The 17,504-nt window shown below is 41.2% G+C and overlaps 1 protein-coding gene across 2 annotated transcripts in view; it reads right to left on the reverse strand.

Annotated features, from left to right (window-relative positions):
* The window catches only part of SUCLG2 (succinate-CoA ligase GDP-forming subunit beta), a 232,409-nt gene that overhangs the window by 3,324 nt on the left and 211,581 nt on the right, over window positions 1-17,504 (reverse strand). The window contains exon 10 of one of the 2 annotated variants that reach the window (XM_077821193.1): window positions 13,317-13,437. In XM_077821193.1, the coding sequence (XP_077677319.1) occupies window positions 13,317-13,437 (121 nt within the window). Of the gene's footprint in view, window positions 1-13,316; window positions 13,438-15,060; window positions 15,099-17,504 lie in introns of those variants that run through there. The other variant, XM_077821194.1, reaches the window with a different exon arrangement.

Raw genomic sequence — 17,504 nt, forward strand, 5'->3', positions numbered from 1 at the left:
CCCTAGACATCTAGATGAAATAGACCCTGCAACTCATCAAAATATGAGCCTATCACTAGATTTCCTGAGTTCTTGATGTCCTCTGTTGTTGCTATGCGTTCCAAAGTCTACGCCTTCACCCTCAAAATCCCCATGCTTCACAATGCCTCATGGCCACACATCCACTAGACCATAATATGGAGTATTCATGCTCCTCTGGGGACTGAGGAGCTCTCTCTTAAAACACTCCTAACCCTTTAGTTGTTGGGGAACGCTTGTCAAATAGTCATGTGAACTAAGGTTGCTAAGCACTGAGGTAAGAGAACCGTGTTAATTTTGCCAGATATAAAGTCCTAATGTAATCATTTCACTGAACTGTGCTTAGGAGTGACAATATTGATTTTAACCTTAAAGAGTCAATATTTTCACAGCTCCAACAGCCAGTAAAATCTCTCACTCTGAACTGTAGAAATGTTTCACTATTCCCCATAATTTATGCCAGACTTAAATTTATACATTCTACAACCCTGTTTGGTTAAATCAACAATCATTTTCTATTTGAAGTCCAAAAGAAATCCAGGGACACAACTGCACAGAACACTGATGTGCTGGGCTTATTTCTTTAGCATCACTGAGACGACGTGTTGCCAAAATGGTGCACGTCCACAGAAGCATGGTTATACCAACTTTATTGTATGGCAATGAAATGTGGGCACTGGGAAGTGGTGGACTGACATTTTTGATTCTCTTAGTCTTTGTCAGCTGCAGTAGCAGGACAAGATCAGAAACAGGAGTATTCGTAGCCGAACCCCGCAACTGCCTCCATCAGCACTGGTTCAATTTCAGTGCCTTTGGTATGGTCCTGTTGTTAGAGTGGAAGACCAACAAATTATGAAACATGTTTACCAAGGAATGCTGCTACACATCTGGCAATCATGTGGGCACCAAAAGCTTCGGTGGTGAGATAAGATCACCACTGATGGACATAGACTGAACATCCAGCCAAATGGTCTTAAGGACCTAGCTAGAGATCAGTCTGGGTGGCACTCAGTCTGCAAACACCATTATCATCAAGGCAAATCCCAAAAGATGCATACTCAAGTCCAAGATAGTAAGAACTAAGAGGTAGAGAACATCTGGTGTGAAGTCCTCCTCATCAATTTAGACCATGTACACTAGGTAGAAGCCAGAGCAGCATAAAGGGGCTCAAGAAGTCCCAGATCCAGCTGAGGCAAGATTCCCCTGGCATTGTGCCTGAGGAAGTCAGCCATAAGGTTGCCTGCAATGTACCCCCTGGCAATCCTTGGTGTAGGGTGATGCATGGGCGGCAGGACACTTTGGGGCAGGGCTGCACCGGGTTCTAGAGTGGAGATTTTGGGCTTTGTTGCAGCCCATAAGTTGGTGCAGACAGCCTAATGTAGTTCCCAGGCCAGTCTAATTTACACTGGAAGCCTCTCCAGCCCCCAGAGCAGCCCAAGATTGGGAAGATGCAAAATTAACTTAAAGCCACTGTAACCCCTGCGGGTTCTATGCTGAGAATGAAATCCCATGTATGTGTGTCATGCATTTCTGTTATCTAAACATTAATGGGATAGTATTGCTGGTGGAAGCCACGGTCTTTATGTAATACAGATGGACTGCCTCTCTTTTCAAGTGTAGAAGATAGTCTCAAGGTAGGGGATGTATCAGAAAGTGGTGTGGCACCTGATCTCCACCAACTTGATGTTTTTAAATAAAGCTTTTTTAAAAAAATGTAAGTTAAGTTTTCTACAGTGTGGACAGATGCGTAGATAGACCAATGTTTTATATATCAGAGGGGTAGCTGTGTTAGTCTGGATCTGTAAAAGCAGCAAAGAGTCCTGTGGCACCTTATAGACTAACAGATGTATTGGAGCAGAAGCTTTCGTGGGTGAATACCCACTTCATCAGTTGCATGCAGTGGAAGTTTCCAGAGGCAGGTATAAATATGCAAGCAAGAATCAGGCTCCGGATAACGAGGTTAGTTCGATCAGGGAGGATGAGGCCCTCTTCCAGTTGTTGAGGTGTGAACGCCAAGGGAGGAGAAACTGCTTTTGTAGCTGGCGAGCCATTCATAGTCTTTGTTTAATCCTGAGCTGATGGTGTAAAATTTGCAAATGAACTGAAGCTCAGCAGTTTCTCTTTGAAGTCTGGTCCTGAAGTTTTTTTGCTGCAGGATGGCTACCTTTAAATCTGCTATTGTGCGTCCAGGGAGATTGAAGTGTTCTCCTACAGGTCTTTGTATATTGCCATTCCTAATATCTGATTTGTGTCCATTTATCCTTTTACGTAGGGACTGTCTGGTTTGGCTGATGTACATAGCAGAGGGGCATTGCTGGCACATGATGGCATATATTACATTGGTGGACGTGCAGGTGAATGTACCAGTGATGGTGTGGCTGATCTGGTTAGGTCCTGTGATGGTGTCGCTGGTGTAGATATGTGGGCAGAGTTGGCATCGAGGTTTGTTGCATGGATTGGTTCCTGAGTTAGAGTTACTATGGTGCGGTGTGTAGTTGCTGGTGAGAATATGCTTCAGGTTGGCGGGTTGTCTGGGGGTGAGGACTGGCCTGCCTCCCAAGGCCTGTGAAAGTGAGGGATTGTTGTCCAGGATGGGTTGTAGATCACTGATGATGTGTTGGAGAGGTTTTAGCTGAGGACTGTATGTGATGGCCAGTGGAGTTCTGTTGGTTTCTTTCTTGGGCTTGTCTTCCAGCAGGAGGCTTCTGGGTACACGTCTGGCTCTGTTGATCTGTTTCCTTATTTCCTTATGCGGGTATCGTAGTTTTGAGAATGCTTGGTGAAGATCTTGTAGGTGTTGGTCTCTGTCTGAGGGGTTGGAGCAAATGCGGTTGTACCTCAGTGCTTGGCTGTAGACAATGCATTGTGTGGTGTGTCCGGGATGGAAGCTGGAGGCATGAAGGTAGGCATAGTGGTCAGTGGGCTTTTGGTATAGGGTGGTGTTAACGTGACAGTCACTTATTTGCACCGTGGTGTCTAGGAAGTGGACCTCCCATGTGGATTGGTCCAGGCTGAGGTTGATGGTGGGGTGGAAGCTGTTGAAATCATGGTGGAATTCTTCCAGGGTTTCCTTCCCATGGGTTGAGATGGGTCCACTCCATTATGTTAGTGACCTAACTGCACTGACCCTACAAACCTAACTCCCCTTTTTTAAGACACCCTCGCCCCTGCTCTTTTGATCCTGCTCTTTTTTGCTTATTTAATAGACAATTTTTAAGAGTACAGCACAAAGGCAATCCTACAAAAGGCAAGCCCAATTCCCCTTTGCCGCTAGAGTGTAATTAATGTCATCTCAATATTTAACAATCGATGCTGCTTCAGCCCTTTAATCAATGCTAATCCTAAATTTTAAAGACTCTTGCACACCACTAGTGATTATGTCAGGACATTGCTGTAGAACACAAAGATAAACTATAACAAGTTTGCATCAGGAAAGAGGTAATTTCTCAAGAAACATGCTGATTTTTTTATTTCCGAATTAAATTACCCTGACACAATTTTGATTGCACTAACTTTGTAGGATTTCAAGTCCTTTTTCTGATCATCTTTTTCCTTTCCTGATTTCATTCTTTTTAATCCCAGCTCCCCATCCTTTTTCATGAACAGAGTCATACTAATGAAGGTGAATGGTGAAGGTTTCTGACTCTTCCAAAACCAGAAGAGCCGTTGTTCAGATTCCCCCCTGGCTATAACCTCTTCATTTAGGAAAACAGCAGTGAAGAAAAATTTGGACTTTCTGGACCCTTTCCTTCAACAAAGCTAAGTGACAACTCTGAAAACCAATGCACTAAGCAACATACAAGGATCCCTCGTCAGGTGTTTTGGCTGCATAGGTGGAATTCACACTAGGGACTGCATCAGAAATTGTCAGCGTAAGGACCTGAACTGATCCTCTTTAAGAGTAGATTCTATAACTCTCCCTCCCCCTCATCAAATTCCTCCTTCATTTGCCTTGTCAAAATGTTTAATTACTTCATAATTCCTGGACCTACAAAATGAATTGTAATTATATGTGTAGTTATACTTTAATTACATCCTTAATTATTAATCATGCAGTAAACATGCTCAGTAGCATGCAACTTTCTCTTCGGGGTGCTCATGATTTTAAAGTGTGATTTTGCTTAATAGAAACATGGAGAGGGTTTTTTTTTTTAAATAATTATACAATATTTTGAGATAGATAACAGCTCTATTCTGCCACAAGCAAGAGCCTGTTTCTGCAGTGGGCTCAAGTCAAGGTTCCCACTCCCTCAATTGATAGAAGCCAAAGACATCTCTACAGCAGCAGGTCTGCTTACTTTTGTGATCGAAGAGGCAGATGGCTGAAGGAGGAATAACTAACTGTCTGCTACTGTCCTAGCAGCACTGGGAGAAGAGGTCATGCTTTCTATCCCCATGCACTGCACGGACAGTCACAGCTTGTCTACAAAGGTCAATGACAACTAAGCAGCATCTGAAATCTATGACAGAAGGGAGCCCTGCCTGCTCTGTAATGTTTAGAAAAATCCTGTAGAAGTTCATAGAAGATTATAACCTTGATATAGTTTTTTTCCCCCCAACCATCCTGTAGTATTTAAGGCAGAAATACATGTCCACATGCAGAAGAACTCTTTAGGGTGGTTTTAAAAAGCCTACAGAAAAGGTATCCTTCTCTATAAAAATTCTTTAGGTTGTTAGAATAACTCTTATGGAATCCCATTTAATTTCTACAGAACCCCGCAGGATTAATCTGGCGCACAGATACAACAGTGATAACCAAATATAACTAAGATTAGACAGATGGATTGATTGATAGGCTTCTATAGGACTTTTCCATAAAAGGAGGAGGATGGGAGGCGAGATAGAGCAAAAGACATTTTGCTGGCTATTTTCCTACAAAGCAAAAACATTATGCTATTTGTAGTATCCAAGTATTTAAAACTAACATTTTCTCTTCATGAAGTTGCTGAGGTCAATCTACCAACAGGTCAGAATGGGAGCAGTACATTAGATGTATGCTGCCTCACGTTGATTGCTCTAGACTGTACTTGACTAATATATTAACAAAATCAATACAAGACACAAACTAAAAAAAAGGTTTTAGGCAAAAGAATGGAGATAGGAAATTAGAAAAATGAACCAATCTGTCTCACAATCAAAAGAGTGTGATTTTGGTACCTATGAAATACAAAACAGCCTTCTAAGCAGGACATACAAATAAAGATACTTTCAACAAGTAAGCTGTAAATGACTGATATTTTCTGCTTCTGGAAATTCAGTTTGCTTTTGTTATGTACGTAGTGATAGACATTTTAGGAAGATGGATAAAAGAGAGAAACTTGAATGATGTCTCTAAAACAGTCTGAAAGCACGGAAATGGATCTAAAAACTAAATAATCTGAAAGCATTAGAAACAGGCTTAAAAACTAAAGTAAAATGCCTTATATGGCAGTGGAAATTAAAGCAAAAAAAAAAAAATCCCCATGAAACTAGTCTAACATTAACCTCCTGCCACTGGATGGTGTCAGAGAACTGTAAACAGAATTCCATACATAGGCTATCAAGATAATCTCCCCTTCACTTATGCTATAATCAGCTGTGTAGCAGTGAAAATGCACAATATTGCAGGCTGCTTTCAACCTGACTCCTATTATAAGAATGCCATTGTACACGGGGAAAGCGAAACTCTCTTTTATTTTCTCTCTCTCAAGTTAATATCAATGTCACTCTATGGATTAGCCTGCAACGTGTATTTTTACCAGCACATCTTTGCACTCTACTTTATTTCAAATACACACTTTTGAATCATAGACCCAGAAGCGTTACAGTGTTTGCTGTGTCATGTCTCAAATTCACATTTCTGTTGTCTTGAAGTACTTGTTACCACTAACCCAGAAATTTATTACACACATTTATTTTAAGTATGCTACCTTAAAAACCTACTTATAATTACTCTATTAGACATGTTTTATTGCTACAGTTTTAACAATACACAAAATCAGTTTATATTGTTACAAATGTATCTCTTGGTATGTCTACACTGCGATAAGAAAACCTGCGGCACCGACTCTGAGCCCGGGTCAGCTGATTTGGGTTTGTGCGGCTCGGGCTGACCTCCAGGCTCTGGGACTCTCCTCCTTCCTTGGTCCCAGAGCCTGGGCTCCACATCGAGCCTGAACCTCCACACTGCAATTTGATTAGCCCATCAGCCTGAGCCTGCGATAGCTGACCCCAGACAGCTGCAACTTGCTGCAGGTCTTTTACTGCAGTGCAAATGTATCCTCTAGAAACTATCGATACTCGGGAACATTAAAAGTTTGAATGAAAAAAAATTCAATTTTTTTTTATAGCGCTCGCGAATGTGGTGTTTGGCCATACACATGAACTAGAAACAGAATGCGCTGCCATTTTGAAAATTGAGGTTCAGGAATGGATTCAAGATTTTTGCAGTAACATCCAGCCCTTACCAGAAAATAGGGGAGAAAGTGTGTACACCTGGGAGTGTGCAGGAAAGTGAGAAAAATAAAGAAATAACTTTCAAAACTGAGTACAGCCTTCCTAGCGGACATTTTGTTAGGGCATCATGGTGAGATATTTCATCACTCACATTTTGGTTAGTAAGGCTTCATCAGTGATACCACATTGTGACCAGGTATCATTGCATAGCAATGTTTCAACCTCATGACACTATGTAGTGGTATACATCAAGGGCATTTCATCTCCATTAGTATACACACAGTTTCGAGTTAGAAATGTACAACCTTGAGAGTCTGGAAGAGTCAAGTGTTTGGAGTGGAGTATAGAGCCTTTCACTTAGTCACCAGTGAGTTTTGGGATTAAATGGAAAGTTATTGTCAACTGAAGACTGTTTGGTGGTTTATGAATTTTGTAGCCTTTGGCTACATAATCAAGAAGAGATTATCTTCCATGACTTTACTGCAGAAATCCTTTAAAACTTTCTATTCTGATATTCCTTTCTCCATTTTCTACTCTATATTTTCACCATAGCATTTTTCACATTGAATTTTCAAACTCAGGATGTCAGAGTGGGGTTAACATTAGGCAAAAAAATATTTCTTCATACTTTCAAACGTGTGTACATAATACCGTATGTTCTCGTCTCCTGTTAATCACAATAATTTGGGCGCTCAGGTTTTTGGTAGATATACATATGAGAACAGCATTTGTGCTCACAAACTGGACAACAAGTAGCATTCAAATATGCAAATTGGGCAGATACATAACTGTTCTACTTGTGCGTGAAAACAGTTTCCATGTGCAACTCTGAAATTCTGAGCATGCAAAATTTTAGGTCTGCAAACGCATACCCAAAAACTTGGATGGGCAATTTTGGAAATGGAAATTTAGAAGCCAGTTTTGAAAACATGGTCCTGTCTGCCTTCTAGCATGGACCATACACAATAACAGAGTCCACTCCCATTTGTTCCTGTCCTTATTATGGACACATTTGAAAGAAGTTCACTTTTTGGAGGGAAGAGAGAGAATGTCACAGATTCTCAACCAAAAAGCAGGAGAATATTTCATTTTATTATGACAAAGTTAATCTCTTTATTCTTCCCTACCCTCAGTTTTTATTTTATTTTTGACCACAACAATGAGCTGCATTTTGGCTTTAGCCCAACACTGCTGGTTAGTCTATGTAGAAATCAGTTCAAACAGAATGTTATATTAAAAGAGGAGAAAAAAAAATCCTGTAAAACGGCTGCACGTACCCAGTAGAAACAATGTCTCTTATGTCTATAAAAGTTAAAACCCAGAATGTGTGGTTTTTCCAGTCACCCACGAGCCTTTTAAACAAAAATAATCCTGCGTCTCAGCTGGTGAGTTCTTTTCTGATAAGGCAAGTAAATACATGTAATTATAAAGTTACCATTTTCAAAGAGAAGAGTAATCCTTTCTTTATCCACTGGTAAAACAGCTTGTAGTTATTATACAGCTGAGAACAAAGATTTGTCCACAAAATCCTGCTAAATCAAGACAGATTTGACTGATTAAAACTTTACTCATCAAGACATTTGTAATACATTGCATGTGGGCAAAGAGTCTTTAAAGTGCAGGGCACAAATCGGTTAGATTTATGGGAGTACTCATGAACCTTCTGCTGGGAAAACGTATAAAATGGAAATACAAAAATGTGTGTTGGTCTCTCTTTCATCCAATGAAATGTAAAATAGTATCAGTTTTGTTTTAAAATGTTTTGGGGAGCCCCTATGGCTTTCGCTGTATTGATTATTAATTCAGAATAATTTTATCTTCATACAAAGTGATGGGGGTTCAAAGAAGAGCAACATAGATGATTATGGGGTTGGAGGGATTGACTTTTGGAAGACAGATGAAAAGAACTGCTTATGAATAGGTTGGCTGAATGACTAAGGAGGCAGGGGAAGGGGCAGTCACATGAGAAGGGCCTATAAGTAAAATACCTGAAGGGAGTAAACCCCACAGAAGTCCTTGCTTAGGGGAATACAGGAGGTAAAACTACGACTAATAAGATGAATTAAAAGCAACATTAGGGCTAACAGCCATAGCTACGGTATTATGGTGGGACAGTCTCCAAAGGGAACAGAGGTAGCTCCATCTCCCAAGACATTTAAACCAGCCTGGATAATCCCAGGAACCAATACTGCATGGGAAGGGAATGATGGATTAACTGATTTTTTCCATCTCTAACCATGAAGATCCAGTATTGATCCCAACAGACTAAGCAGCACACACAACTCTTCTGAGATAAAGGTCCTAGACGCAATGGGGCCAATTTGGGCCCCTGGACTGGCTGTCATAAACCATGTTCAGGTGGTAGTATAGAGCACATACAGGAGCCTCAAGGGGTTTTGGCAAGAAATCTGTCAGTGCAGGAGCAGTGTCGGGTCAATCAAGGCAGCCCTGCTTGCAAGCCCCTGCGTAATCATGAGTTACAGCATTCAGTGCTAGGGAGATTCTGGGCTGCCGGGCAGGCCATAGGCAGCTGCAGGTTAGAGCAGTACGTAGGGTTGCTCTAACACACACCATGGATTGCTTTAGTTTTTGCAGTGTTCCAGAACCTGGGGAGGGCAAAGGTAATGAAAATAACATGGCACAAGGTCCAGACATACAGGATCACAGACTGCAAATTACAAGTAGACGAAAACATCAAGAATTCCCATGTGATGCATTAGACAGGCAGTAGTTTAAGATGGGCCATAAACATTGCAGCCTAGTTTTCCCTGTGTCCCCTAGATGGTTTAAAAGAAAATGGTAATAACCAGCCTACAACTACAACTGTGAATTACCTTCTTCCAAACATGATAGCTTTTCAATTCCTAAATCAGTTCACTAACAGCTATTAAATCAAGAAAACTACGGCTGCTCTTAGCAAAAAACTAAAACGAACAACAAAAGTTGCATGAAAAATAATCAAATGTTGAGGCTTTACATACAAAATTAATTCCTATCTCTTAGCTACCTCCTTTGCTCTCTGAGTCACCTACATTAAATTACTCTGTTAGTTTGCCTTTCTTTAGGAACGAGGGAGTGTTTCATCATTCAATGAAATCCCTGGCAACCTATTTCTATGCTTCAGTTCAGAGGTGTTTAAGGTTCTCCCTATTTGGCAGAGTATTGGGCCTCCACTGATGGTCATGTTGCTTAATGCACTGCTGGAAGGTGCTCAGATATTGCGGGGATGACTGTGGTACAAGGAAGTACACAGAATAGAAGGAGTGCATGCTACAAACTTTGGCATCCCCTGATGTCATGGGGAAATGACCTATGCACAACAGAATGACACTGAGAGAATGTGAAAACTTAGCTTCTTTGTCAAGGTGAAGAGAAGAAGTTTTTCAGATATGGAGTTTCACAGGGCCAACCTGCCACTTCAAGAGCCATGCCCCCAAGGCTCTGCATGTAACACTCACATTTTGGATAGCAACCGCCTATCTCTTTAACAGGAAACATGGTGCATCCTGCCAGTGACCTGCCACACTCTTATTTGGTACAAGAGAAAAACAATGAGCCTGGTTGGTTAAAATGTATTGTCTGGCTCTTGATGTATACGCAAGGACACAATTGCTTCCCCACCCGCACTGAGCCTGAAAAGCCAGAGGGGTTCTAAAAAGCCTGGAATCCTTCACTGCAAAGACACCGATGGACAGCACAAGCCGCTCTGCAGTTCTAAGGCAGGGGCAGTTCCTGCTACAGGTGGTTGAAATATTTTCAAAATTTTGATAGAATTTCAAATTTTGGGGGAAAACATTTGAAAGAAAAAATATAATATTCCCCTCCCCCCTCTTTTAAATTTCATTTAATTTATTTATTTATATACACGTTCTATTTCCTGCTATTCTGCAAGGAGTAACGCCAACGGGTCAGAGCTCAAGTGTATTCATCAGCCACGCTCCATTTTCTACCCTGGATTGCTCTAAGCCCTGGGCTGCCTACTGTAAATACAGGGAAAAGTACCTGAGATACAACACTATAGGTAAACCTGTGCAAGTGCTGACTTTTACATGGTGACCCCTATTAGTCACCCCCCTCCAGGCACCGTCCAGAGGAAAAAGAGATGGGCCTTACATCAAACCCGCAAGGCCAAAGACTCAGACTCTGACAAATCAATTCCAGAACCAAGAGTTCTTCCCTGAGAACATTCTGCCACCAGGCCATCAAACCTGGGCAGTCGGCAAAAACACACCCCAGTAGATTCCACCCCCCAAAGTGGCGAACAGGGAGAGAAGTGGCCTCACAACCTGTATGAGGCATTAAAACAGAAAAAAAACAAAACAAAAAAACTCAACGCAACGAATAGAATAAAACCAAGCTTCATTGCAAAAGTCCTTAATGGTTAACATAATGCTGTAAAGAAGTGTATTTGTAGCACAGTTAAATGATTGGGTATGACTATGTCCTTGTAACTCTATAAGGTTGTGTAGGGAGCCAGGGTGGCTTCCCTCCGAACCAGAGGGCAAAGAGCCACCCTCTCAGCCAGACCAAACTTCCTTTTCCACCCCTCCCCTTCGGGGGGTTGGAGTAAGTACACAGGGTGGGGCCCTTGGCCCAGTCAGGGCAGCACCAGGGAGGGAGACAGACCCAGGCTGCTGGCTGTTCCCCCCAGACCTTTGGGTAGCAGAATCCCGACAACGCCACTGACCCTTGCCAGTACTCCCCCCCGGCCTGAGGGGCGCGCTACAGACCCTTGCCGGCACCTCTCCCTCCGCTAATTCCCTAGAGACAGAAAGGTGTGACCAAGGCTGCCAGTGAGACAGTAGCTCCCCACTGCCCCCCAGCGGCTTGGGGGACCAACTGAAACCTGTCATAGTTTGGTATACAATATGAATCAGTTTGCACACAAAATTTGTGAATGACCAAGATCATGAATATTCTGTCAGACAAACTATTCACATTCTTTGATCTATCAGAGAGACACCTATGCAGAGAAAACCGTAGTAGGACACTCAAAGGTGTAATCTTGCCTTTCATGTTTTTATGTTAAGCTAAACTAATGTACTTGCTGACAAAATAACCTACTATAGCATGAATATTGATTTTACTGAGGAAAATGCCTTTAAAAACACCTGTTATGAAGTCTTTCCGAATGCGCTTATCAGAAACAAATGATTTTGAATATAAGAATGTTGATGTCAGGGACCTCGGGTTTTGAACCTTGGTCCGCAGGGCTCTTCGGAGCTACTAACTTCTAGCCTGCCACCTAGTGACCTGCTAACTGTTGTCACATAGGAGCTGAACTCTGACAGAGGACCCCAGTCCTGGAATCCAATAGGCAGAATGTTAGTCATCCTAATTAGTTCAAAGCTTCTACATAAACCAGCACAGAAACAGGTAATTGTCCATTCAGCTGGGTTCTGCCTGCTTTGCACTGCTTCCTACTTCTACTGCTGACCTCCTGGTACCCTGACCCTGCCTGACTCCAGACACCAGACCTCAGTTTGCCCTCTGGCCTGACTCCTGATTCCTGCTCCAACCACTAGGTCGGACTGCCCATGTCCTGATCATGACCGTTATGCTGGTTTCAACAGATTGCAGGAAACCAAAACACTTTTCTTCTTATTGTCAAAAAAACCCAATCTTCCTTCCTCAATTCTTTCAGGAGACTTTTCAGAAACTGATGGAAGGAGTTGTGGGACTCTTTTTTTTTAAGATAGCAAAATAACAAAAATATATTAAAACGAGCAACCGCCGAGCCACCAGACTTTTTAAAGCTTCACTGACTTTAAGGCCAGAAGGGACCATTATGATCATCTAGTCTGAGCTCCTGCACAACACAGGCAACAGAACCCACATCAAGTTTGTAATTTCTGGATGAGCGAGGGAAGAGATTGAGAACTCAAAAGTTAAGAAGCTTGTCTGGAATTTATTCAAGCTGCCATCCCCAAAGCTGCTGTGTTTTTAAAAACTGAGCTGGAGATCTGGGAAAGAACAGGTCATCCAAGTAGAATAATATTGTATCTCTTTTATATTGTTCTTCATTTTATTCTTGCTTATGGCATTATAATTGGTCTGTGTCTGGATACATGTGTATACTATAACTGTGCTCAGTAAAAATTATTTGGAAAGGGAAAACAAACCCATCCAGCAAATATGCCCTTCCATGAAAACATTTTCTGTTTCGGCTGGAAATACAATGAGTAAAGTTTTTCTCATTGTATTTCAGCCCTTCCATTTGCATCTGGGGCCAGGAACTATAGAAATATGTGGGAAGAGTTCATTTATTGTATTTTAGATTTATACAGAAGACCATAAAACCTCTAGTTAGGGCTGTAGGTACTTTTCCAGATATTAAAAGTACAATCAGACTAACAGACGAAAATAAACAAAACCAGGAAAGGGAAAAAGGCAACACTTTAATGACAGATCCCCATCCCAGTACCTGGGAACAGAGATGAACTTTGCCATGTTCTCTGAAGATCAATGGATTTGGGTGATTTTGGACTGACTGCATGAATGAATCCCAAAGTTCAGGGCTCCTCCAAGAGAATTACCTGCCAGAAACTCACTCTCTTCTAAACCAAGGGGGTTCTAGCTTGCGTGCCTCTGCTTTAGTGAAGAGGCAAATGCTACAGTCTTTTTTCAGGGAAAGCTCCTACTCAAGTTTTGCCTGAGTAAGGACTGAATAAAGACTGGAGGGTATGACCCTAAGTCTGGTTTCAGGTAGTTACACAGGCAAAGAGTTGGGTCAATTCTTATTGCATCTGAACTAGTTTGTGCATCCTTTACACGAGCCTGGAGAACAGAATAAGCTGAAGTGGAACACGGTGTAATTGAGTGCAGCTGAGAGCCAACTTTATCCCCAAACCTTTATCACTCACCTTCAAGTCTGACAACCAGAGGCACCTTCAGTTCAAGTTCTCGACAGGCTTTGGTAATGCCATTTGCGATAATGGCACAGTTCACAATACCACCAAAAATGTTGACCAGTATTGCTTCAACCTACAAAAAAAAAAAAGAAAAAAAAAAGGGAAAATGATACGGTCACCGTTTTAGGCATTACTTTCTAAACAGGGGTATAAAGCCCAGCCCAGGGGACATTCTCCCCTTTTACACACATGCCAACTACTACTGAAATCAGTAAACGGCACCCTGTGTAACTCATGAGGAGAACTTGCTGCTGGGTCAAAAAAAGCGTGTACTGTCTATAACGAGCTGATTGGTGGTCTCGGCTTAAATTGTCATTGGTAGGCATTCACATTGCAAAAACCGTTAGTTTGCAGACTGGACTACTGGAGGTGGGCACTGGAAAAAGTTTAGGCTTAGCGGCCAGACAGTGTTCTTATCTTTGCCTAGGCTGTAACCTTTATTATGCACAGACGGATTCAGTTTCTAACGCAGTCCAATTAATTCCTGGAATAAGTGGGCACAGTTATACAGGTTTGTGGCCCAACAGCCCAAATGGGAGAAATCCATTCCCATAGTGGTACATGCAAGTGATGCAATAGACCTTGTGCCGGCCCTCTGCACAAGGGGTGAATTTCATGCTTCTGCAGGGAGCAGTGAGATGGTGCCAATAGAAGACCATTTTAAGTATTTATTTTAAACCTAAAATAAGTAAAAAATAAAAAGTAAATGAAAGTTTTAAGCTTGACTTGTAAACAAACCAAAGATAAATATCCTCTGTGCGTTAGATATTGTGCAGACAGTTCAGAAACATCAGAATGGGATATATTTTTAAGAGAACGCATTATCTTTCCTGCATACCATAAAAAGCAAAAGGCTACTAATATACTGTGTGTGTGAGAGAGAGAGAGAGAGAGAGAGAGAGGCAGAGAGAGAGTGCATATTTGTATGTGTGTGAAAAAACGATGGCAATTCTTATATTCTGTAGCAGGCACTTCTAATTTTCTTAGTAATGAAATTTAGCATGTGGATACTTACTGAAAAGTTTGCATGTATTCTATATTAAAAGTAGCACAGATAAAAAGGTAATATATGCATCTTGACTTGATAAATAGGAGTAAGAAAACCCTTTATAATTAACAAGGCGACATAGGTAATAAAGAGAATTCATTACAACAGATTAATTGATGACACCTCCAGAAAATGGCTATTCATCAACTTAGAGGAATTGAAATTCCTGCACCCAATTGTCAATTAAATTATCCTACATTACATGCAAGACATTTGTGGATGCTCTTCGTGCCCCCTTCTATAATCATGCCATTCAAAGACAGCAAGAAACAAAAGGTGCAATGCGTATTTTAAAACTTAACATAGTAACGTGCCCTGGGAAAAATACCTTTAAAATAAGACCCATCTAACTTGATGTTTACAATGAATATATTAATGCAACAAGATCATCGTTCCATGTGGCATAATTCTGTAAAACATTTGACTATCTTAGTAAGGTACCAAAAATAATACTTATCTATTTGATCATTAAGTAGGGGTGCCCTTCCAGCCAATGCACTGCAATTTGTATCTGTCCCAACAGGCCACCCAGAGAAGATTTTCTCCCCTTCCAAGTGTAGCTGGCATACATGGTTCATTTGAGTCCTGATCTTGTGCAGGTGGTAGCGGTGGGATGAAGAGGGGGTAAAGAGCAAGGTGGTTCCAGAGCTGCAGTCTTGCACCCAGTGCTAACATTTCACCAAGGACTGGAAGGGGCAAGAAAAAGCCATGGTCCAGTTCCCTTTAATCTAGCTACTGCAGGTAACAGCCTTCCTCATGGCTCTAGCCATCCCAACACAAGCCCATCAGGGACCCTAGCTACATATTTGGGTTACTAGCCCTTCCTGAATTCTGTGCCACCATGTCTACACTGCTATTGTTACCTATGTTAGCTAGATTAAAGCTAGCATAGGTAGGCCTATCCATGCTACAATCACACCTTAATTTGCTGCATAGATGTATCCCAAATGAACATTTTGCCCAGCTCGACACAGTCAAGTTTATGCTGTCACCAAATAAATTTCCTGCAGTCATGCACGTTCATGTTTCTGAGCAACTGGGTTTAAGATGTCATTGCAGGCAAAACATTATAATTAGCTCCTGTGATTGCAATCTCATATACCGAGACTGAAGGCTTGCCACTGTTAGCATTATTTCTATCCTTGAGACATCCGTTTAAAAAACAAAACAACAACAATTAACACTTCCCTTACTACCAGGAATTGTTTCATTAGTATCCTTTGGTGGATCTCAGATTGCAAAAACACTGGTTATTACAAGCACATGCAGTATTCATAGTATACAAAGGAACTCTAACCTAAGCAGAATTTTAATATAATTAAGAAGGCAATGGTACCATCTCATTAATGTTTCTCATCACTTCTCCTGTTCTCATCTCCAAGTGTTTCTTCATGCAGCCCTGTATGTCTGGAACAGTCTCCATCTGTCCATGCACTAAGTATCCTCTGTCTCTCCTCTCAGATTTCGTATTAAAAGCTACTTCTTTCCCCTAGCCTTCCATTATTGATCTACTAGGATACTATCGGGCCCTACTTCTTTCCTCATCCTCTCAGTGTTTGCACGTCTAGAGTCATGCAGTTTAGATTTGCTAGCTTCTCTGGGTAGCATCCTGGCTCATCTATGTGTTTTCTAAAGTACTCTGCACATTAATAATGTGTAAACTCCAATATCTGAATTTCTTCTGGAGAAGCGTTGTGATAATTGGGCTGACAAATTTATCCTAACCGTGAGCTCAATTATAAAAAGTATATGAAAGTTCGTAAGAGGTTACAATAATCTATAACAACAAAAATTGATGGAAAGTAGGTCAAGTGACTTTCAAAAACGAATGTTATAAACAGATGCAAGAGAACCAGACAGAGAGATTAAATAAGTCAAAACAACCAAAGGCCATACCAGTATGATTCAAGGACTGAGTCAAAATCGTGCTTGGTAAAAAACAGGAGATGTGGAACCGGAAATAAATGAATCAGAATTGATGTGTCAGATATTAGGCCTGACAAAATTAAGAGAGGATGGGCTATTCCACCCATCATTCCCTTTCTGGGTGCTTAAAACAAAGAGACTTTGGGGGGAGAAAGGACAGAAGAACAGACGGAGGCTACTGGAGTGAGCTTCACCATCATGGCTGCCATTCCCACTGTTTCCTGGGACTCTTAACTTTCATCATCCTGATCCTAAGAGATGTCCTGACCTAGTCAGGCCAGAGAGAGGATCCAATGACATTGCGATCCTTCCCAGGTGCAGGTGAATCCCAACCATCACCTGAGAAGAAACAGGATTGGACTTTAACAGCAGCAGCAGCTCCAGTGAATCTCAACTAATTTCTTCTCTTTTACCCAAAAGGACAGTTATAACCATCTTTGATATCATCTAAGTGACTGTCAAATAAGGGTTTTTTTCCGTCTAAAACTTCACAGCTAAAGGGAAAGGGAACAAGGGATGTTGTTAAAATGAAAGCCTTACTTAATACTTTACATTTCAAATGCTTTAACAGAATCCTTCATTTCTGTATCTTTAATAAAAGGTTAAAGATGATTCTTATGGTGTTTCTGCACCATGGTACTAAGCAGGCTTAGATCTCTTTATACACCTTGTTTAACACTCTTTAATGTTGGACAGTGACTAGGTCACGTGAACACCTTTGACCCATGTATTCCATCTAAATTAATAAAACAGAAGTTAGGTACCATAATTCAATATACAAGACAACAGCTGCTACACTTAAGTACTGTATCTACACTAGCAATAACTAGCTATGTATGTAGTGTTATGTATGGTACTTCATCATCTGCAGTATACAAGATGACATAAGGAAAGGAATAATCTCCTCATTACACCAATATATACTCCTAATTCACTTCAAATCACTTTTCTCTTCTCCACATGGTTCAGATATGTGTGTCAATATTTTTATTTAATGACATCTTTCAATTTGCTAAATGCATGCATTTTTCATGCACATAGTCTTGTTTTCATTTCATTTCATTTCATTTCATCAGGAAGGAAGGGAGCTGATTGATTCCTTGCCCTCCCCCTTCATTGACTTAAAACCCTAGCCTGGGCCATGTGGAGCCTCTTTCTGACCATTC

The sequence above is a fragment of the Eretmochelys imbricata genome, chromosome 7 (assembly GCF_965152235.1).
Source record: "Eretmochelys imbricata isolate rEreImb1 chromosome 7, rEreImb1.hap1, whole genome shotgun sequence".
NCBI lineage: Eukaryota > Metazoa > Chordata > Testudines > Cheloniidae > Eretmochelys > Eretmochelys imbricata.